Genomic DNA, 21,109 nt, shown 5'->3' with positions numbered 1-21,109 from the left:
GACTGTTCGTTCTAAACAACAATGGCGGCTTCTGAAGAGGTTAGCGTAGACGCTGCAATAGCATCAGTTATATCAGAACTGGAGAGTATTTCTTCATTGAAAGAAGAGCAAAGAACGGCACTGAAGGTTTTTCTCGATGGAAAGATGTTTTCGCTGTTCTCCCGACTGGCTTCGGCAAGAGTGTGATTGACAGATGGTTCATCCAATCACCTGTCCTTTTCCAAACAGTTTCCAAAGACATCTTCTCAGATGGTTCTGTGTAACAAACCACCGGGCGGGTCAGGTTACCACACAGTGAGGCAATTAACGTCTAAAAAAAGTAATTTTATTCCAAATGTACATAGACAAACACAGAAGGGGAGGGCTGAAAAGGTTCAGATGTTGCTAATCTTCCTCATCTGATGGTGGCTGGTCTGCTGCGGCGGCGGCGCGTTTCTCCATCTTGGCCACCAACTCTGGCATAGCGGGAAAATAATAGATTGAAGGAAATCATTAAATTGCATTCATCACATGCATCTCTTAGTAGTTCTTCCCCAGTCTGAAGGATGTTTCCACAGATTCGACTTACCCTTAGCAGGGTTGAAGACACCGTTGGTTTGAGTGTTGCACACATAGCAACGCTTGGACTTGCGGTAATGCTGAAGAGCACAGACCTCACAAAAGTAGTGCCGACACCTGGGAGATATTTAACTGGTTATTAACACATTGCAACTGGTAATAAAACAGTGAAGCAGCAGAGGTAAAGAGGCTCACTTTGTGATGATGGGATTCTTAAAGGACTCCCTGCAAATGAAGCACTTGAAGGGCAAATCCTCATCGTCACTGCTCACCTCGTAGTTCTCGTCATCTAGATGAAAGCACAGTATTGATCAGGAAATGCTAATGCAGGCATAAAAACCGTGAAATCCTTGTCCTGAACTCACCGTTGGCTCCATATCGGCCCTCTTCCAGTTCCCGCTCTATCTGCCAGCCATGTTTGTAGTCTGATCTGTCGTGGAGGAACTTGCAGCTGTCTAATAGCAGGAGAGAGGAACGCTAGTGAGTGGTCAAGATGTTGAAGAGTTTTAGTTATTCAGCAGGTGACTTTGATAGTTTAGGGCACTTTCACAAGCCATAGTCCGAATCAGACTGAAAGTGATACTTACGCACCAGAGTTTGATTACTGCGTTCACAACTACCCAAACGAGTCGCACCAGAATTTGATTAAAAACGGACTAAATGTTGGCTTGTTAAAGGCGCCCTTAATGGTACAAATCTCACCTCCAAAACCACAGAAACCAGTCTCCTTATAGTCTTTGCAGATGTCCGGCTGGTAGTCCCACCTGACTGTAGCTCTCAGGTGGTCAGGGGCTCGGATTGGTCCTTTTCTGTTAAAAAAAAGTACATGTATCAACACCTTGGATGTATTAATAAGAACTGGATACCGGACCACAAGATGGCGCTTATTCATTCCAATAAGAATTGCTCGCCTGGCGCATACGCCAGAGAAGTTTTCTAGCTTCTGGGATATGCAGCCCATTAAATATGCACAGTAGTTTTTCTCCCGCTGGCCCCGTTTGGCCCATAGACTTCACATTGTGATGACATCACAGATTTTTAAATTGCTTTTCTTGACTCGAGGAAAGTTTTACAAATACAAAAAAATCCATGAATCAAAAATTCAGAATAGAGTCATAATCGACCTTGTTTGCAGTTCAAGGTGTCCTGTCAACAGTTTTACAGATGTCTCTTTTACAATGGCGGTCTATGGGGAAAACGCTTTTTCGACCGCAAGGGGATTTTTCGCTGCAATCTAGAGTGGCCACTGGAAACAATTTGAAGCAAGGCTGAGCGGCGGCACCGTATCCAGGTCTTTTTATACGTCCTAATCAAAACTAATTGATTATATCTTAGCATTCATAGATGAAGAGTGTCTTATGAAAGCATATGATTAATATGTCTCCCCTAGTACTCACCTGACCATGCCAGAGGAGGCATTGCCCATGGTGGTGTCTTTGGGCTTGATGAATTTCTGGTAGTTGTTGATGCCGCGGTAGATTTTATCGTCCTCTTTACCCGTCAGCTCCTGTTGAAGGGGAAAAAAGGGATCATCCAATCAATAGAGAACCTCAAAATGATTGAATATTTAAAAGGTCTTATTGATAGCATTTTTATGCAGACGAATCATTTTTGAAAAATAATACATCCACAGAGCTTTTAAAAAGGTGCATCACTTGTCCTAAAACAAAATTATTATGATTGTGAATTAATCATTTAAAAATGTTGGCGGGACTAAAATGAATGTTTTGTTTATATCTGTGGAAGATATCTGATGTTTGGTTCCCACTTCTAACAAGGTGTGACATCTAGTGGCTGAATGTTATCAATAGCACCTTTAACTAAACTACATTAAATTAAATTGTAGCTTTTTGGAAAAATGTGCCATGTAGAATAACATCATGTCTTACCTCTTGGATTTTCTGACTCCTCTCAAAGATCGCCTGAGCGTCGTTGTCTTTCTCAGTGTCCATCTCATACGTAGCAGTTGCACCCATGTCCTCGGGTCCCTCTGGTTTCTTTTTTGGGGCAAGCGTGAGAGAATATCAAAGAGTGAGAAAGATTTCTACAATACCTCCATCAAGCCAAGAGATCGTGGCTTCACAACAGAGGGGGATTTAAACCACTGCACTAAAATGCAATAAGAAATAAAAGTCTCAACTCACTGCTGAGCGTTTTGACTTGTAGGCAACAGTGATCTTCTTCTCCTCTTTTTCTCCTTCACTTTCCTCGGAAGATGCTTCATCTTTCTCCACCTTCTTTGACTGAACAGAGACAAGACCAGAGTCAGGAATACCTCACTTACAAACTCAAAATGGATTTTAAAATATCATTATTAGTATGGTACCCTTTGAATCATGGGGTTGACTTTAGTGTCTTTCTTTCCTTTTCTGACCACAGAGCTCTGGTCCTCATCACTGTTGTCATCTGGAGAAAAAATAAATGAGTTGAACTGATTTTTTTGCATCTTGTCTTGAAGTCGGAGTTGTGATGGAATTTTCCATCACTTCCTCTCTTATTGGTAGAAAGGTCAGAGTGTTTGTCAGAGTGTCCCTCTGTTGACATTATTGGGTTGGAGTCCTGTCTAGAGGAGCAACCGTTATCTGTACAGCTGTGCCTGTAGTGGAGACCGTAGAGCCAGTCGCTAGGGCAACCAGGGTCAGAGATGCCAGAGGAGCGAAGTAAGTCAAAACATGATAAGGGGTAAGACACAGCACCAGGGAGGAAGGACAGAGTTGTGAGGCCCTTCACGCAGAGAGCATCTATTGTGGAGACCTGACAATTCTCCTTGATCAAGCTTCAATAAACCTTCTTTTGTAAGACATCATCAGCTCTGGACCTCTTCCTTCCAAAGTTAACTTGTGTATCAATTATTCCATCACAGGAGTGCTGTTCTCCATAAATGGTAATATCCCAATGGAACTGCAATTCCATTACAATTCCATTGAAATGCACTAAAACGGAGCGTTTCAGACAGAGGGTAAATACAGCTGTATTCACACAGACAGTATGAGGAAAATAAAGTTTTTTTTTTAACATTACAGCATGTAAACATGTTGTAATAGAAACAAAAAATACAAGTAGGAACCGAAAAAATGAGCATGATATGGGACCTTTAAGCTGTCAAGCCACACAATGCAGGCTGCGCAAATAATGTTACACACTTCTGAATTCCAAGGGAGTTTGAACGCAGCACAAATAAAGGAACTGTTTTTTAACAGTGACGAAACAAAACAACAACAAGACAACGGCTTACAGACTGGCTCTCATCTTTAGCTTCTTTCGGCTCTTTAACAGGTAAATGTTGTTTTTTTTAATTAAAGACAGGACTACAATAACACACAAACACTTGGCCGGTTGAGATAACGTTAGTTGTGACGTTTTTCGGGACCGTTGACGAAGCTACAGCTTTAACTGTTACCATCACTCTCATCCTGAATAAAACACAAAGAAACACGAGGTAAATGATGAATCTCTACCTTTGTCGCTGTCGCTCGCTTTTCTCTTTCGTCCGGAGAATTTCTTAGTAGATTTTTTGAACAGAAAAGTGCAAGGACCAGCTTTAGGCTCTTCAGACTCCGCCATCTCCCTTCAACTGCTGTATAAATAACCGCCGCCACACAGCGCCCCCTGCTGACCCGGAGGCTTTAGAGAGAGGCCCCCTGCTGACCCGGAGGCTTTAGAGAGAGGCCCCCTGCTGACCCGGAGGCTTTAGAGAGAGGCCCCCTGCTGGTCAACAGAGGAATCACTACTGGCCATAATTAGACCTTCTCCTTCTCCTTATAATAATAATACTGAGGAAAACTCTAGATTCATTTAACTAAATCAGTTTCTCTTAAAAACTGAATAATTTCAAAGTATATGTTATCTGCTGTATTCCCCAATACAGTGAAAAGTCCTGATGTTTTGCCTTCCTTAGTGACTGTAAAAGGTGATTCCTCTGAATACTGTTATTCCTGCAGTGTTGTAATTAGGCCTATGCTATACACTGTTTTTTATAGTAGTTATTATTATATGTTATATAGTAGTGTCCATCAGTCTGTGTCCTTCCCTCAACTGTTTTATGCCCTCTCATACGTCTCTGCCTAAATGTCTCTGCTGGTGTTTTTGTCGTGTCTGGCTGTTCTTATCTGTTCCAGTATTATTTTATTTTTGTAAGGTGTCTTTGGGTGTCCTGAAAGGCCCCACCAAATAAAATGTATTATTATTATTATTATTAATATTATTGTTATTATTATTATTATTATTATTATTATTATTATTATTATTATTATTATTAGAAGGAGAGAGAAATGGAGAGAACTAAGAAAAATAAATACTCAAGCAGGAAATATAAATAAAAACTGATGAATATTAGTTTATACCAGAGATTCACACACCAAGTTCATACCAGAGGGGCAAATTAAGGCAAGTTTTCTTTCCTGGGAGTTTAAGGTTAAATTAAAAGTTTAACATAAAATGCTGTTGCAATGTACTTATTATTTTCACTATTTTTAAGTCACCAGAATGCAGTAAACAAAGTCTCTGAAACTAAAATTGTTGGCTCTGTATAGAATTGTCACATAAAGCAATAATAATAACAATTTATTTATTTATATATATAGCACTTTTTAAAACAGATGTTACAAAGTGCTTCACAAGACAATAAAAGCAAATAAATAAAGTAAAAAATATGGTAACTGTTAAAACAGAACATCACAGAACATATCAATAATAATAAAGTAGTAATATGGTAGAACAAGGTGATAAAAACGAATATATGTATACATAAATGTGTATAAATATACACATGCATACATAAATGTATATATATATATATATATGCATACACCCAGTGATCCACAAATGACTTCTCACTGTGGAGCCTTATTTTATTTTTATGTTATGATTTTGTAGATTATGTTTTTATTTATTAATTTATATTTCATTTTTTATTATTATTTTTATATTAACATTATTTTGCCTATAGGAGTTATTTGATTTGTTGAACCAAAATGTGACAATGTTCATGTAAAAAAACAATTCAATTTTAATTTAAAAAAAATTAGGTTGCCAAGCCAACAAAAGATTTAGAAAGATGTAGCCTATTTGATGATGTTTTTAAATTGTACATCTTGAAAGCTATTTTGTACGAGTATACAAAAGTATGTGAAGGCATCATTTCTCTCAGCTGTGCCATGTGCATGACGTACCCTGAATAAAACCGGAAATATAGGAGGAAATAAAAGTATCAATATTCGACAATCAACACAGTAAAACGCAAATAAGTGATTGTGATTTTATTTCGAAAAGTTCCAACCGGAACCTGTGCATGTAATCACCTCTAACTTGACTTCTCCTGTCCTCCTCCTCCTCCTCCTCCTCCTCCAGCAGCAGCAGCAGCATCCTGTGGCTCCCCGCAGAGGACAGCGGGTGTTTGTAGGACACAGGGCCCGCCGAGGGAGGGTCCTGGCCTGGGCACGGATCCCGAAGAGGCCCCGGGGCCGCCGCTGGATGGAGTCGGGCTGCATGCACACAGCAATGGCTATGGGTCTGACATCGAAAAAGGCGTCTGCTCGGAGCGTCGGTGTGGAGCGAAAAAACCTCATCACGGTTTGCAGGTATAACACGACACCGTCGATTTACAGCTTTATCTGCATGTAGCCATTCCATGCATGCTGGCTCAGATCATACATTTAATAATCTGACCACAATGGAAGATTGTTTATTTATTCCTGGGGTGAAACAAGGCACATAATATATGGAACATAATGCAGAAAAAAATGACATTTATAGAAATGCTAGGGATGATGGGCAGGTGCATTTTCACCTTCACATACCCCTGCCATCACTCTGATAATATTCCCTTAATTGCATTACTTTCCTGCAACACTCTTCTAAAATACCTTTGGTGTGACATTTCTGCAGGATCTCTCAGAGGAAAAGCTCTTCTATTTTTTAACAGGTTGAGACACCTGCTCAATTTCTTGTTTATACTGATAGCTTCAAAAAGGATTTAAAAAAAAAATGAGACTAGTGTGCTATAATATTGTTGTCTATAATAGAGCTGGAGAGGAAATACAACAGCCAGCAGCAGGTTTCCTCCTCCATCACAGTGAGGTTGAGTGCCTTGAATGGGACAAGGTTAGTGCAAGGACTCCTCCCCCCCATCAGTGTCTCTCAGCCTGCACAGTACACTGAATGCTTATGGACTGTGATGTGCAGTCTCATAAATCACTGTCCTGTGCAGCGTTCAGAGAGGTTAAGGGCTGTAAACTCATGTGCACCACAGAACTCACCTGATGAGATGTCCAGTTGCTCATAAATTACATCTCTTGGATTTCAAACGTTACTCGGTGAGTAACGAGGCTTCCTTCACAGTGGCTTCCTTTTTTTGCACATTATTTACATTTTAAGTCATCTGTTGTGTATCTCTGTATGATCTAAATCAGTAGTTTCCAAACTTTTTGTCTTGTGATCTCCTCTAAATGCAAAAATGGCAGGTTGATGCCCTAGTGTGGACATGATTGCTTGTGTAGTTTGACCAAAGAGTGATTTTCAGGGGCCCACAGGATGTGAATGTGTCCAAGACTTCACTAGAAAAAAAACACACATTTAAGGAAAAATCTGACTATTTTTGTGTAAGATGTTTTTCTTTCTTATCCCTTTAATCATCTTGTGTCAGATTTATTTTGTGACCCCTCAGGAAGGAAACCCCTGATCTAAATAGTCTAAAAATCTATTTCTAGTATTTTTATAAATATTATTTTTGGGACTAAACCGTCTCTGAGGGACTCAATAATATTATATATGTGATGACCTTGTCCTGTTTTATGATGTTAATGTTCCTCAACAGGCAATATATACATACTAGGGCTGGGCAATATGACGATATATATCGTCATAACGATAGAAAAATGTCTATATTTTTCTATATCGTTTTTATCGTGATATAGACTAGGCCTTTTTTTTTTTTTTCTCTCTCGAATTTCACTTTAAACTTTTATGTTTATTTTGCACTCAAGTTCTCAAAATGACAAAATACTCTGAACTTTTCATTTGTGAAATATTTAATTAACATAGGAGTATACAAAAATAGGCTTTACCATGTGGTTATTTCCTAGAGATTATTTATTTATTGAATGCATTGATAATCACTCTTAAAGTAATAATAGTATTCTTAATGAGGATACTGAGCTGTTATGTTTTCCCTTTGATATTATCTGCAAGATTACTATAGTTATTGAACTGCAAATAAACTGCAGTCATGAATGCTACTCCAGAAAATACATATTAATTATTATTGTCTCAGTGTTGTACATAGTAATCTCTTAAATTCATATTGCTAAAATACTTCAAATCTGGCTTAAAATGTGTCTTTGATATCGGGATTGCAACTAACAATTATTTTCATTATGAATTAATCTGCTGATTATTTTCTTGTTTAATTGATACACTGTTTAGTCTATAAAATGTCATAAAAAAAACCTGAAAAATATTTATCTTCATAGAGCCGGGGGTGACATCTTGAAATAGTCCAAAAGCTGATTGAGCTATTTTATAGTGACCTTATCCTGCTTTATAGTATTTTTATATTCTGTGATATCACCAGGGACATTTACAGCTTTAATACTTTTATAGTACTCTCGTAAAATTTATTATAGCATTGCTGTTGGTCTTGAATTGCAAATTGAATAGTCATAAATACTACTAGTACTGCAGACAGGGACGTAAATATTTGTGTGCAGGCGTTCTGCCAAAGACACGTCATGCATTCATATCCTGCTCTTACCTCTTTTTTATTTTCTAGGAATTAAAATTCTTCAATTCAATTCTTTTATGGAGTCATAGGAGTGTCATAAAAAAGAATAAATCTGTAAAAGCATAAGAAAATAAATGTGGAAATATAAAGAGGAATAAATAAAATATAAAAGAATAATTATAAGCATTTTCATTTATTTTCACACGTATTTGTTCATTTATTTCTGTATATATTTATTTATATATTTTTAAAAATATATATTTATTTATTATTGCATATAAATTACTCTATTTTTCTATTTAAAATTTAAGAAATATAAAAACAATAGGGAAAAGAAAGAGAAAAAGTAAAGGGATACAAATAAATAAATGACATTATATAGAAATTAAAAGAATCTTTTTTTGTAAATATACAGAAAAAATAGAGTAATTTATATGCAAAAAGTAAATATATATTTAATATATACAGAAATAAATAAACAAATGAATGTTAAAATAAATGAAAATGCTTATAATTAATATTATATATTTTGTTATTTGTCTTTATATTTCCATATTTATTTATTTACTTATTTATTCTTTTATGTAATCTTTATACACAAATTTATTTTCTTATTATTTTACAGATTTATTATTTTTTATGGCACTCCTATAACTCAATAATCTTTTGCATTATTCACCATGAATGTGTTTAAAATTAAATAAACCCCTCTAAAAAATAAATAAATAAAAAAGACAAAGTCCAGACTCTCAAATAGACACACAATCAAGCATTTTTATTCCAGTACCTTTCTATCCAAGGTCCTGTCTGCCTTTTAGTGACACGTACAGTGAAGCAAAACACACAACGTCACACAGAGCATGCCTGCAAAGAAAGAAAAGTTCTCACGAGGGACTCACAACAACACGCAGAGAAAGATTATCGAGGGAACAAAAACACTGTTGTTTTCAGGTCGGCCTGACGGTGCTAAGACCAATTTAATCATTTAAGCATTTTAATGACAAACACACAGGACGAGACAGAAATAAATCACAAACAGCTTTCCGTCAGTAATGCTTGCTACACAGTTTCTTTCCATTCTCTAATGAACATGACATTGATTAGGTTCAGTTGGAGGGCGACTCCTTCCAGGCGCGTCTGTGTCGCTGTCAGATTCAAGATGTTTCTGACCTTTTTAAAAATGTTTTTCTTCTTGATGCCATTCTGGTCAGAGGTGATTCAAGTAGTCAAAAGCTGTGGTGTTCGCACAGTCTCATTGGAGAGTGATCCTGAATCAGCAGAGGCTGGGCGTCATGTTGGTGCAGGATACAGGATCCAGGCTGTCGTGCTGCTGAGACACAGCTACTTCCACAGGATGAACTGCTGCCTGGCTACAGTAACTAAGCTGACGTTAGTGCTAGATTAGTACACCAGGCCAAGCCTTTACTTCCCCCCTGTGTATGTGTATATTTAAAGCCTGACCCCTTTTCCCTCACTGTCACATCATACACGTTTAAAATACAATCAACACACACAGAGATTAACACTCCCAACAAGACCTTATGTCTTTTTGTGGGACTTCAGAGAAGGGGGATGTTTCTGTTCTGGTTTGGGGTCGTCACATGTTCCCCTGTCTGTCACCGGGGTGGTCATAACAGAGACAAACTATCATCACGATTCTTTTTTTTAAAAGTGTACTCACATGATCTGGCATAAAGTGGGTCACCAGTACCAGGCACAATGTTTCAGTGCCTTGTGTTTACAGTGTCATACTTAACAGAAGGAGCCCATTAGAATTAGAAACACATATGTACAGCAATAGACATTTGTGTATAATAAACCTGATCAAACATTTGCACCGCCACAGGGAACAGTTTCTGCAAGTGCCAGGGACTTATAGGCGTTACGATAAAGATAATAATGGCAGAGAAAAACAATAAAAGAGACTGCTGCGGTCAGGTGAAAAATTTGCAACTTCGAAATGAAAAGAATATTCAGCTAATTTTGAGTTTATCCAAATCCAAACTTGTAAAAATGTCCTCCTGCAGAGGCTTGTATCAGCCTTCAGACTGAGGGTAATACATTGAAATGACCGTGATGATTTTAGCTGCAGTGTTTTTTTACCCGACAGCATCAGAAAATCCACAGGTGCTTTGTCTTAATGGCTTTGAAGAGACTTGGTGATATTTATCATGTCCACAGTGACAGCAGTGTCATCGTGATCTACTGCATCTCTGTGCTGTTGCCACTAGCAACAGGTTTTATTTTAACATGGCAGGGCCGAGGCTTTCTGCAGTCAGTGGGAAGTCCAGTTTGTTTATCCGAGCCAAAATGCTGTTACAATTTGTTTACAGGCAACATGCTGTACTGTAATGTTTTAAAATTGACTGTGTTGTTGCTTTAGTCTGGCTAAGAAATCTCTCATGCCGTCGTCTTGGAGGAACAGTGTTGCCGTGGACACGGTGAACCTAAGAAAACATAGATAAGATGAGTGAGACTTGACAGGTCTGATGTGAGGTGCTATCCCTACAGCTGCTTCCTGTAAACAAAAGGAGCGGGGAGTGAAAGCACGGAGGGCGGCGATGTGGTGCATCTCGGTTTGAGCTCTTCCGGGGCGTGGCTCGAGAGGAGAGAATAAAATGTCCTGCGCTGTAGTAAACACGACCACGTACTCATATCTCGTGGACATGCTTCTGCACGTGGGTTGTCCTTTTTAAAATTCTGAATAGTAAAGAGTGTCACTTTCCACCACTCAGCTCCATTTTTAAGGTATAATAGGAACAAATCTTTGCACGTCTGCAATAACATTGTTTGCTAGTTCAGTTTCTGTGCAGCCTTCTTTTGCATTTTCCCTAATTTCCAAAGCTATTTTTTACCATCAAATATGTGAAATTACAGCAGAAGTCTCTGTTGGTTAGACTTAACATTTGGGCGTCTCTCATCTGCGGATCAACCTGCTATTTTACCCCCCTGTCATATTCAAACATCTGCTTTACACTCTCCACGCTTCTCAACCCATCACCCTCACTGTCCACTTTGCACACTAATCCCTCTACACCTCCTCTGACCATGAAACACTTTGCCTGGACGCTTATTCACAGATGGGGCCGGTGAGAGCGAGAGAGAGACACACCCTGCTGCAGTTGCATTTTTTATAACCTATTCAGATATGACCCAAATTATCATTCTTTTCTTAATATTTGTCGAAGCACTTTATCTTTGTGCAGATCCAGTACAGGACAGGACGTCTCCCTCGACAGTCCAGGACGATAAACAACAGCACTGGCTGGTGGTTACACAATGCTGCGGCCAGTGAGGAGTCTGCCTGTGTCATCTGATCCTGCTGGTTATGCCAAGACTAGACAGAAAGAGAAAGAGAGAGAGATAGGAGTCAGGGGAAAAAAAAGAAAGCTGAGAGAGTTAGGCTTTTGTCACTGCTGATAAATGTAGTTTTGGTTATCCTAGGTGGTGCTGCGGATCAAATGCGCTTGTGTAAGTACAGTAGAGGGGTGAGAAAGGAGAACAAGAGGGCATTTAAAGAGAGCTGAGAGTGGGCTTGGCAGCGATCCAGCCTGAGCGAGAGGGGGCACAAAAGAAGCTTGTCAGAGGGCCCCGCAGTTGTTTTTCAGTGTCAAATCGTACCAAGAGCATTTTGATATTCCACTCCATCCATTTGCATTTGAGGCACGCCAGCAATTCCCCTTCAGATCAAAGGACGTCAGTTAATTTAAAATAATCTGCCGTAATGTTCCCCTTGAGATAACGCCGCCACTTTATCGGGTCAGAGAAGCCCTTTTCACAACAGTTGACTTTCTTCTGTTATGATTTTAAATGCTATTACATCAACAAACGGGCAGCCATTAATCAGTGGTTCCCACACTGAGCCCTGGGAACCACTGGGGTTTTCCAAAGGCTCAGCACTCTGCATGATGCTTGATTTCATAAATGTTTCTGTCCAGATTTGACCATATGTTTCACTACCCACTCTTCATCTTAAGTTTTAGACAGAATAGTACAGTTCCCTACAAAATCATATCTAACAAAACTTCTAAACTTCCTTGAGACAAAGTCATGCAAAAGGTCAGATCTCTTTGAGAAGGTTAAATTAACTTATTGGCCATTTATGCCATCCTGGAGCTCTGTTAAACATTGAAACCTGACTGACCTACTTGGTTTCTGCAGATAACATTATGAGACAGAGTTTAGATGCCACTGACCTGTTTCCTTGATAAATCCGGCATGACCAAAAACAAGTCAAAGGTCCAAAAGTAAATCTAATCCAGTTGTGGCTCTCAGTTGGAGCAGACCCTGTGCAGATGCTGAAGTGGTGTCCGAATGTTCTCTGTGGTGGCGCTTCGTTCTTCTTCTTTCTTGTGACATTTTGTGCCACCCCGCGATGAGGTCCCCTCTCATCATCTAGAGCGTCTTGCGTTTGGGGAAGATGGCTTTCCGAAATGAGGTGGTGGTGGAGCCCCTGCTGAAGGAGGCGCCCCCCAGGGCGATCTTGGTCTTCCCGCTGGTGATGGTGGAGGAGCCCAGCGATGTTGTTTTCTTGCCCCTGGTGATGGACGAGCCACCCATTGCAAGCTTGGACTTCCCCCTCTTTATGGTGGTGTTGCCCAAAGTTAAGGCCGTCTTCCCCTCGGTGAAGCTGGTGTTGCCCATTGAGGAGAGACTCGTCTTCCTGACCCAGATTCGACGACGGGGTTCGGGGCTCACTCGACGCAAAGCATCGCACACTCATGCAGCACGTCCCGCTCTGCCCCTCGGGGGTGATAGTAACATCTGTCGCAATCCAGAGCAGACCAGAATGCTAAGCGTGGATAGCGCGACCCCCGTGTCGCATAATGCTTTCGTTGAGATGATCGACGTGGGCTCTGGAAGGCCACATACCACCCATGTGTCCCTGTGAATGGACAGAGGCAGCCGTAGGTGGCCACAGCCTATCTGGGGGGACGGGGACAGTGGAGCGATTGTCCCATCTCCACGACGACACCGGACGGTTGAAGGACACATTGTTGCAAAGGGGGCAATCTGCGGTGACATCACTTTCTTCTGAGCCATTGTTCCCTATAGCTTCTGATTGTAAGACATAGCCTCTGTGTACGCCTGTATGTAACATATGTGGAGATAAGTGTCACATTTGATAAGTGAAAGGATGAATATGTTCATGTTCTCCTCATGTTGAGGCTTTGATTGCACCTCTCCTGCATTTGTGTCCCTCCATTTGAAACATGGGTGCGGCCCCTCCAATTGGTGTTTACTACCCACTTGTGTCCTTGCTGAACTCTTTGCTACTCATTTGAGTCTCTAATTTCTACCATTTATGTTGTTTAGATCGTAGAATATCTCACAAAAACTTACAAAACAATCACGCCAAGCAGTGTTTAGACATGTTACTTTTATAAGCATTGTTACATCAACCAGCTTCAGTTCAAAACTGTGTTTTCTGGTGGAAATATGGCAGCATAGTTATGGAAATGCAGGCAATCAACCACATGCATGCACAAAAATACCACATTTGTACCAAAGATGTAGACGTGTTGGTGATGCACAATAAACAGGAGAACAGTGCTGATGAAAAACACACACACTCTCTTGTGTCTGCACATACATCCCACATGGCTGTTTCACACGTTCCCTCCCTGCCAAGTAGACACACCATCATCTCATCGCCGTCACATTTGCATAACACGCTCAGCATGGCTTTGGAAAATCTCACTCGGTTGCAAACCCATTAGATGTGCGACTCACTTAGCACTTTCTTACTTTGGGAATGCACCTTGTGCAAACAGGTGACAGATGATGTAACGCCACATTGATCACAAACATAGCAGCTTTTATTGACTCTCTTAATACTACTGACCTGCTAACACTGACCAGATAGAAATATCCTTGGATGTTTAAGTGTGTGCAGCAGGAATAGTGTGAAAGTCCCAGTAGATGTTGCTGTGCGTTTCTGTGCCCCTGATGAGGGTGGTTTTGAACACAGACACAGACTTGGTCCCATGGGTGAAGGTCAGAGTGGTGAGAGAGCTCGTGGTCTCCCCTCGTGTAACCGAGGTTTTGCCCAACGCTATGTTGGTGTTGCCCAAAGTTACGGTGGTTCTGCTCCAGAAGATGGAGGATTTGCCCCAGGAGATGGCGTACTTAGTCCTCAGGAACGAAACCCTGCCTTTGGTGAAGGAGGTCTTGCTTGATGCGAATGTGGTTTTCCACTCATTGTTAGAGTCTTTTTTGGACTGCTTGGCTGCTTTGGGTGTCTTAGCCCTGGCTTCAGGGGTCCTTTCCATCTAGGTAGTCCTGCGCTTGGCCGTCAAGGCTTTGCGCAAGGAGGTGGTCGTGGTTCCCCGGCTGAAGCTGGCCCGTCCCAGAGCCACCGTCGTCTTCTGCCTTTCGATGGTGGAATCTCCCATGGAGGTGGTGGTCACTCCCCTGAAGATGGAGGAGTTGCCCATGGCTACGGTAGTCTTTCCCCTGGCTATTGAGGTTTTTCCCACTGCCAGGGCAGTCTTGCCCTCGGTGATGCTTGTGTTGCCCATCGATAGCGGAGGCGGTCAGCCCGAGCCCGTGCCTGGATGCCGGCTCCTAACCTCCGAGCTGCATACGTGTGGTGCAGCGGGGTCAAAAGCCAAACTAAAGCTGCGGATGCGGCTGCCCTAAATAGATCACACCACCATGTATAGATGAGGGGGAGGGAATTATTTGATCATTCTTTGATGCCGGTCCCTCAGAGAGACGAGACCCAAAGGGACCTGGAATCACAGCCTGCACAAAGGCTGAAAGGACAGGGGGTTAATTGTATTGTTTTCATGATAACACTGCCAAAGCACTGAAGGGGTACATTGTGCAGTACACAAGACAATTGGGGGTGACCTCAGATGGCGTTGATCCGAAAAAAAAGAAGAAAAAAAAAACCTCCTCCCCGCTATTGTTGAAGGGTTCAAATACAGTAGTACACTTGTCTGCTTGGGTACAGTACACGGCTGCATTTCAGCGGCTTGTGCAGCACACAACCAGATTGTTTGTCCATTGCTGTCTTGTGTTTTTCTAATTCATCTCTCTCCATGTGTGCTTCTATTTCAGATTCTCTGTAAAGACTCTCCTAGAAAAGTACACAGCAGAGCCCATAGATGACTCATCCGAGGAGTTTATTAACTTTGCCGCGATTTTGGAGCACATCCTCAGCCACCGCTTCAAAGGTAACACTGCAGGTAACATACAGTAAAGGAAAAGAGAGACAAGTCAGTTAATATGACTTTGAGTGTGAGGCAGTAATAACTTAATATGAAACTGGAATAGAAATCTACAGCATAGATTATACTGTAAACATTAACCATGGAAGCGAAAAATGTGCATGATTATACAGTTAGCTGCACCGTCGCCGTGATTGCATGCTTGCAGTGTGGGCCGTTGTCTGAAGTGATCCATTGCAGTGTTTTAATCTTGGACCAGGTTCAGGAAGCTGGTTCAGCTCAGATGGACAGCGCAGTTTCTGGGAATACATCCGGCTGGCGTGCAGCAAGGTGCAGAACAACTGCATTGCCAGCATCGAAAACATAGAGAACATCAGCACATCACGAGCAAAGGCAAGGATGTTTGTATGCAGAATTGTGTGTGTGTGGGATATTGCTTGAGAGCGCAGAAAAGAAAGCCCTCTGTTCCTACTCACTTCTTACGTTGTCCTACAGGGACGCGCATGGATTCGAGTGGCGCTGATGGAGAAACGTCTGTCTGAATATGTGTCCACTGCTCTGAGGGACACAAGAACAACCAGGTCAGACTCATGATTTAAAGGGACAATCAAACAAATTTCTTATTTTGTTTATTTTAGTCTTTGATTCTAAGCTACGGCTTCATGGTGGCCATGTCTGCTCACCCTAAGCACTCAAAGTAGACTACATCACTTTCATTGCACCAGAGGAAAATACACGCCTGGTACAGATCTTTAACATAAAAAAAATTGAAAATGCAGGTAGAATCACAGTTGTATTATATCTGAAAGTTCAGAGATGATAACCACCTCTTCACTTGACAGGAGGTTCTATGATGATGGAGCCATTATGCTGAGAGAGGAAGCTCAAGTCCTGACTGGCATGCTGATTGGACTGAGTGCCATTGACTTCAGGTGACGACGCCCACTGCAGACTCTCATATACAGAGTGTTTAAATATATAAGTATACACACTGTTTTAAGTATCCTAAGTTGATTCCCTCACCCTATTCCAGTCCCACCTCAAGACCCATCTTTTTTCCTCTGCCTACTCCTAGCGCTCCCTCCCCTTACCCATTTGTCCGTGTGTATGTATGAGAGTGCGCCTGTGTGTGTCGTTTTTCTGCCGTTTGTCTCACACCGTTTCCCCCCATAGTGTAAAGCGTCTTTGAGTCCTTGAAAAGCGCTATATAAGTTGAATTTATATGTTATTAAGTTGGGTGAGACTCCAAACCTTTTTTGGCCTTCTACCAGTGGGGAACATCTGTATGGATGTACTTCTCACTTGATTTATTACCTCAGTAAACATTGTAAACATGAGTTTATGGTCTCAATCGCTAGTTTCAAGTCTTCTTGAATACAGCATGATGTTCATTTCGTAAGTGATGGTCCCATTTAGAGTCAATTAGAGGGGCGCCACTGTAGCTCACCTGGTAGAGCAGGCACCCCATGTACCAAGGCACCCTTAGCGCAGCGGCCTGGAGTTCGAATCCGACCTGTGGCCCATTTGCTACATGTCGTCCCCTCTCTCTCTCTCTTCCCCTTTCAATACTGTCTCAGTCACTATCTAATAAAGGCATAAAGAGCTAAAAAAAAAAATCGTCAGAGTCAAATAGACCATAAAGCAGGGTATGCTTTAGGGCGTGGCTACCTTGTGATTGACAGGTCACTAGCCCGGTATAATCTTGGTGTTGTCCATATTTTCAACAACTTTACCCCTTTCACAGTGTGTTTTCTGTTTGTGAGTTAATTTAATTAGAACATTTTTGTCGCCTAAAAACATCTTATTCAGCGTTCGGTTGAACTTAGCTCCACCCTCTCGTGTCACTTCTGGTTGCAAAAAAACAAGATGGCAACGACCAAAATGTGGAGGCTTCAAAACCGTAGTCCACAAAACCAATGGGTGACGTCACGGTGACTACGTCCACTTCATATATACAGTCTATGCCTGTTACATTATTTTTAGGCCCAATATTTAGGGATTAAAGAGTCTAAAAGTTGGAATATGAATTTCAGTATAGCATATTCTATTTTAGGAGTTCAATTTAACAGATTATTCTGAAATAATTTGGTATTTCAAAACTATTTAATTACTTTTTTAATAAAAAAAATATATCAAATAAATATCAATGTATCTGTCTTAGAAATCTTGCAATCTCATTTGGGGTCCCAACTCCTCCGTTTAGTCTTAGTAGGCAGTTTGTATTCATGAATAATACATTGTGATAAGATGTATATGTACTTTCTCATGTTTAATATATTTCCGTATCAATTATGTAAGTGAATGTAGGTTTGACACATATACAGTATAAAAGGGGCCATTACATATAGAGTAGTGCATGCATTATATACATATAAAGCCGAAAATTTTTGCATATGTGGCTTCCATCCGGCATTTCAATACATTGATATTTAATGTACTTACCCTTCAGGTTTGTGACATAAATATCATTTTTTTCAATTTGTTTTTTTGTCTCTGCAGTTTTTGCTTGAAGGGGGAAACTCTGGATGGGAAATCCTCCGCTGTGATTGACTTCACGCCCTACCTGAAGTTCACTCAGAGGTGAGACTGATCCCGTCACTCCAGTTTTAGCATCACATTTGTGTGAATATGCGACGCTGCAACATTGTCGCCTCTCCGCTGTGCAGCTACGACTACCTGAGTGACGAGGATGACCGTCGCAGCGTGGACAGCAGTAACAGCGAGGAGAGTGTCCCCGAGCATCCCTACATCCCTCTGGTGACCGACGAGGAGAGCTGGAGCAACAAGTGTCGCAAGATGGAGCAGAGGTTTAAGATCGTCTACGCCCAGAAGGTGACGCACAACAGCTGCTAAAACCAAGTTACAGCTGTTTTTATTCTTCTCTTTCATTATGGACTTCTGCATACATAAATCACCTTACTGTCATGTTGCAGGGTTACCTGGAGGAGCTGGTGCGCCTGCGGGAATCCCAGCTGAAGAACGTGGAGACGGAGAACAAGCGCCTGAGATCCAAGGTGGAGGAGCTGACAGTCCAGAGCCAGCAGGAGAAGAAGGAGCTAGAGGCCGTCGTGCTGGAGCTGCAGGCACAACTGTGAGAGAACGCACACAAACTATGGATCACATTTATATAATATATTTTATTTGTCCCTTCTCTCACAAACACACATTAGCTTCCCAGCATTATACAGTATGTGCACGTTCAGCAGGTTTCTCCGTAGAAAATGAAAAGAAATGATGCAATACTCATTGAGAAGCTACACCTGTTTTACTCTGACCCATCTGATTTCAAGTGCATTGAGATGCAATAAAAAACATACCTGAAGGTGCCATCCTTGATGTTGTTAAGCCAACCTATTTGTTTGCTAAAAGTATCACTTCTCAATTTAGTTATTTGTACTGTGTGCTTCATGCAGCTCTGCCCTCATGCCGTGTGATTCCTCCCATCTGGCTAAAGATCTCTCCATCCCGCTGGTCAACCAGTGGTCCACCATCACAAACAACCTGGGTGATGTCAAACTTTTCCGCAGGTAAACTAACATGAACAGTATGTTACATATATAAATATATGTGATCCCTATTGGTAAATAACAAACATAGCACAAGTTAGCAGACGCTTATAGATGCAATTAATGTCCAGAACTTCAGATTATTGTGCCTTGATGATGTTTTTGTCCATCCAGGAGGAGTTTCCACAGTTTGGAGCAACTTTCTGCTGATGTCAGTCTGAACTCTGACTCCCAGAGGGCTGATGGGAGACAGAACGGAGACGCTGCCTGGACTTCAGGAGGTAGAAACACTTGTCACTGCTACTGCATTCATCTCAACATATTCACTGCAACATTTAAACCTGCAGTGATTTGTAGTGTACTGTTATCCTGTTGTTTTTTTGTTGCACTTTATGCATTAATTTGCTTCATTTTATGCAATATCAATCAAACAATCAAGTTTTATTTATATAGCACATTTCATATGACATACGTAGACTCAAAATAAAACGTGCTTCAAAATAAAAAAACAGGCAGAGATCATACATGACGAAAAAAAGAACATAAGATAAGAAGGTATGACAATAGAAATAAGGTGTTATTATTATTAAAAAGGGAGTAATAACAATAATAATTCTGATTCTAAAATAAAAGTTTTACCCGTTAACCACATACTAAACATACTAAAAGCTTGCGACAAATCTTTTTTGTCGGCTTTATTGCAATATTCCTAAGTAACTGAGTACATCTTGAAGCAGCTACATTTGACTTAGCGTACTCCAGACTAGAAAACACAGTAGTAAAGTTACAACATTTCTGCTTGAGTAGGAATATTTGCACACTTCCCTCTGTTGCATAAAAGCCTCTCAGAGGCAGCCACCCCTGCACATGTACATACATACTCATACAAAGGCAGGCTTGATGGCTGCTTATGGTGTTTCACGTGGGCAGCTTGAAGTATGCACGAGCAGAGGCTCCGTTTTATTGTGCTTCTCCTCTTGTTTTGTCCCCTGTAGGAAAAGACACCACTCCCTCCATGCTGGGTCTGTGTGGCTCTCTGGCCTCTTTACCGAGCTCCAGGTCGCTGGCCAGCCTCAAGTCCAGCGAGTGTTTGGTCAACATCAGCACTGACCCCAGCCCTGCGCTCACTCCCAGCTAAGAGCTCCAGACCAACAGAGATTTAACCCCCAGCCTGTCTGCCTGCCTGGTGATGCTGCGTTGACCACGAACCCGACCAAAACCCCTGCTCCCAAGAATCCACCAAGACCATCAACAGCTCCACGAGAAGTCGTGACACCATCTCTGGATTTTTGTACACATGAGAGTGACGTCATCTTGAAGCTGAAAGGATCCATCTCTTTTGGTTCTTTCCCTGCTCCTCGCCTTATCTGCTCGACTCTTCTCTCACAACCACTTTGTACTATCTGTGAAATCCTCTGTAAACTCCTGTCAGACCTTGATTTCCTCAAATAGTTTTCCCATCTTGCTCCTTATTTAATCAGTATTCTTCCCCCATGGCATCATCTGTGTGTTTGTGCTTCAACTTTCTTGTCCAAATGTAACCAAAACAGCACTTGCAGCTCTTTGGATGCAGCCACTTGCAAAGAGAGATCATTTTAAGAGATGCAGATTATCCGTATAAAGACTGTCCTCACAGTGACGTAGCACTGAGACGTATGTTTTATGGGCGTGACTGAATTGTATCTGGGGTCTGCCACCCCTGAACGTGCATATCATTCCTGCTTCAAACACTGTTTTAAATCTGTGCAGCTATTTATTGAATCTATCAAATCTTAATCAACCGCATACGTTCATTTATCTGATTTTTATCCAATACAGCAGTATGTTCTTTCTACACGTATACATTGAGTTATTTCTGTTTGTTTTGTGTTGCAATAAACTGCCTTTTTTTCCATTATGTGTGTCTGTTTGTGTGGATCACAACGTTGTTTGGAGAGTAAGACTGGAAGATGATTCTTTAAAAATAACAGGAGGTTAAATGAGATGTTGGATTGAGCAGCTTGTTGCATGGGACACGTGTGTTCTGGCTCCATCTTGTGGTTTAACATTATTAGGTGCAACATATTGCATGAATTCCCAAAATGCTTATTAATTCTTAAAAACAACCTGAGGGCTTTACAGGGAAACGTGGGTAGATAAATTATAAAGAT

The 21,109-nt window shown here is 41.1% G+C and overlaps 2 protein-coding genes and 1 long non-coding RNA gene across 6 annotated transcripts; 1 reads left to right on the top strand and 2 right to left on the bottom strand.

Annotated features, from left to right (window-relative positions):
- Window positions 1–303: 303 nt before the first annotated feature.
- On the bottom strand, window positions 304–4,217 carry rnf113a (ring finger protein 113A). The gene is made up of 10 exons (XM_037791763.1): window positions 4,017–4,217; window positions 2,885–2,964; window positions 2,703–2,801; window positions 2,448–2,555; window positions 1,956–2,065; window positions 1,261–1,367; window positions 924–1,013; window positions 754–847; window positions 569–675; window positions 304–455 (listed from the first exon to the last, which is right to left on the bottom strand). Exons 1-10 carry the CDS (start codon window positions 4,120–4,122, stop codon window positions 385–387), a joined length of 972 nt encoding a protein of 323 aa, XP_037647691.1. The 5' UTR covers window positions 4,123–4,217; the 3' UTR covers window positions 304–384.
- Window positions 3,703–20,856, top strand: rundc3aa (RUN domain containing 3Aa). 3 transcript variants are annotated; one of them, XM_037791760.1, is made up of 12 exons: window positions 3,703–3,834; window positions 5,908–6,137; window positions 15,344–15,471; window positions 15,713–15,846; window positions 15,949–16,034; window positions 16,296–16,385; window positions 17,953–18,033; window positions 18,120–18,285; window positions 18,387–18,544; window positions 18,867–18,980; window positions 19,134–19,240; window positions 19,955–20,856. In XM_037791760.1, the coding sequence occupies exons 2-12, from the start codon at window positions 6,031–6,033 to the stop codon at window positions 20,095–20,097; spliced, it is 1,314 nt and encodes a 437-aa protein (XP_037647688.1). In that variant the 5' UTR covers window positions 3,703–3,834; window positions 5,908–6,030; the 3' UTR covers window positions 20,098–20,856. The 3 variants fall into 3 exon arrangements, with proteins under 3 accessions (XP_037647688.1, XP_037647690.1, XP_037647689.1); XM_037791762.1 differs by having other exon boundaries at window positions 3,704–3,834; window positions 15,344–15,459; XM_037791761.1 differs by having other exon boundaries at window positions 3,707–3,834; window positions 5,911–6,137.
- LOC119501430 lies at window positions 9,033–14,555 on the bottom strand. 2 transcript variants are annotated; one of them, XR_005209823.1, is made up of 2 exons: window positions 14,124–14,555; window positions 9,033–11,615 (listed from the first exon to the last, which is right to left on the bottom strand). It is a non-coding gene; the product is annotated as an uncharacterized LOC119501430 (long non-coding RNA). The 2 variants fall into 2 exon arrangements; XR_005209822.1 differs by lacking the exon at window positions 14,124–14,555 and adding an exon at window positions 12,475–12,671.
- Window positions 20,857–21,109: the final 253 nt, after the last annotated feature.

This window comes from Sebastes umbrosus, chromosome 14 (assembly GCF_015220745.1).
Source record: "Sebastes umbrosus isolate fSebUmb1 chromosome 14, fSebUmb1.pri, whole genome shotgun sequence".
Taxonomy (NCBI): Eukaryota; Metazoa; Chordata; class Actinopteri; order Perciformes; family Sebastidae; genus Sebastes; species Sebastes umbrosus.
Note: the sequence above shows the minus strand (reverse complement) of the source record. Positions and strands in the feature narration are given on the sequence as shown.

Excerpts from the sequence above, each read along its gene's own strand:
- rnf113a (XM_037791763.1), bottom strand. The coding sequence starts at position 4,122 with ATGGCGGAGTCTGAAGAGCCTAAAGCTGGTCCTTGCACTTTTCTGTTC. Across the intron at positions 2,802-2,884 it reads TCAACCCCATGATTCAAAGG|TCAAAGAAGGTGGAGAAAGA; the intron begins GTACCATACTAA and ends GTCTCTGTTCAG. Across the intron at positions 456-568 it reads TGTCTTCAACCCTGCTAAGG|AGTTGGTGGCCAAGATGGAG; the intron begins GTAAGTCGAATC and ends CCGCTATGCCAG.
- rundc3aa (XM_037791760.1), top strand. The coding sequence starts at position 6,031 with ATGGAGTCGGGCTGCATGCACACAGCAATGGCTATGGGTCTGACATCG. Across the intron at positions 16,386-17,952 it reads CTGAGTGCCATTGACTTCAG|TTTTTGCTTGAAGGGGGAAA; the intron begins GTGACGACGCCC and ends TTGTCTCTGCAG. Across the intron at positions 18,034-18,119 it reads TACCTGAAGTTCACTCAGAG|CTACGACTACCTGAGTGACG; the intron begins GTGAGACTGATC and ends TCCGCTGTGCAG.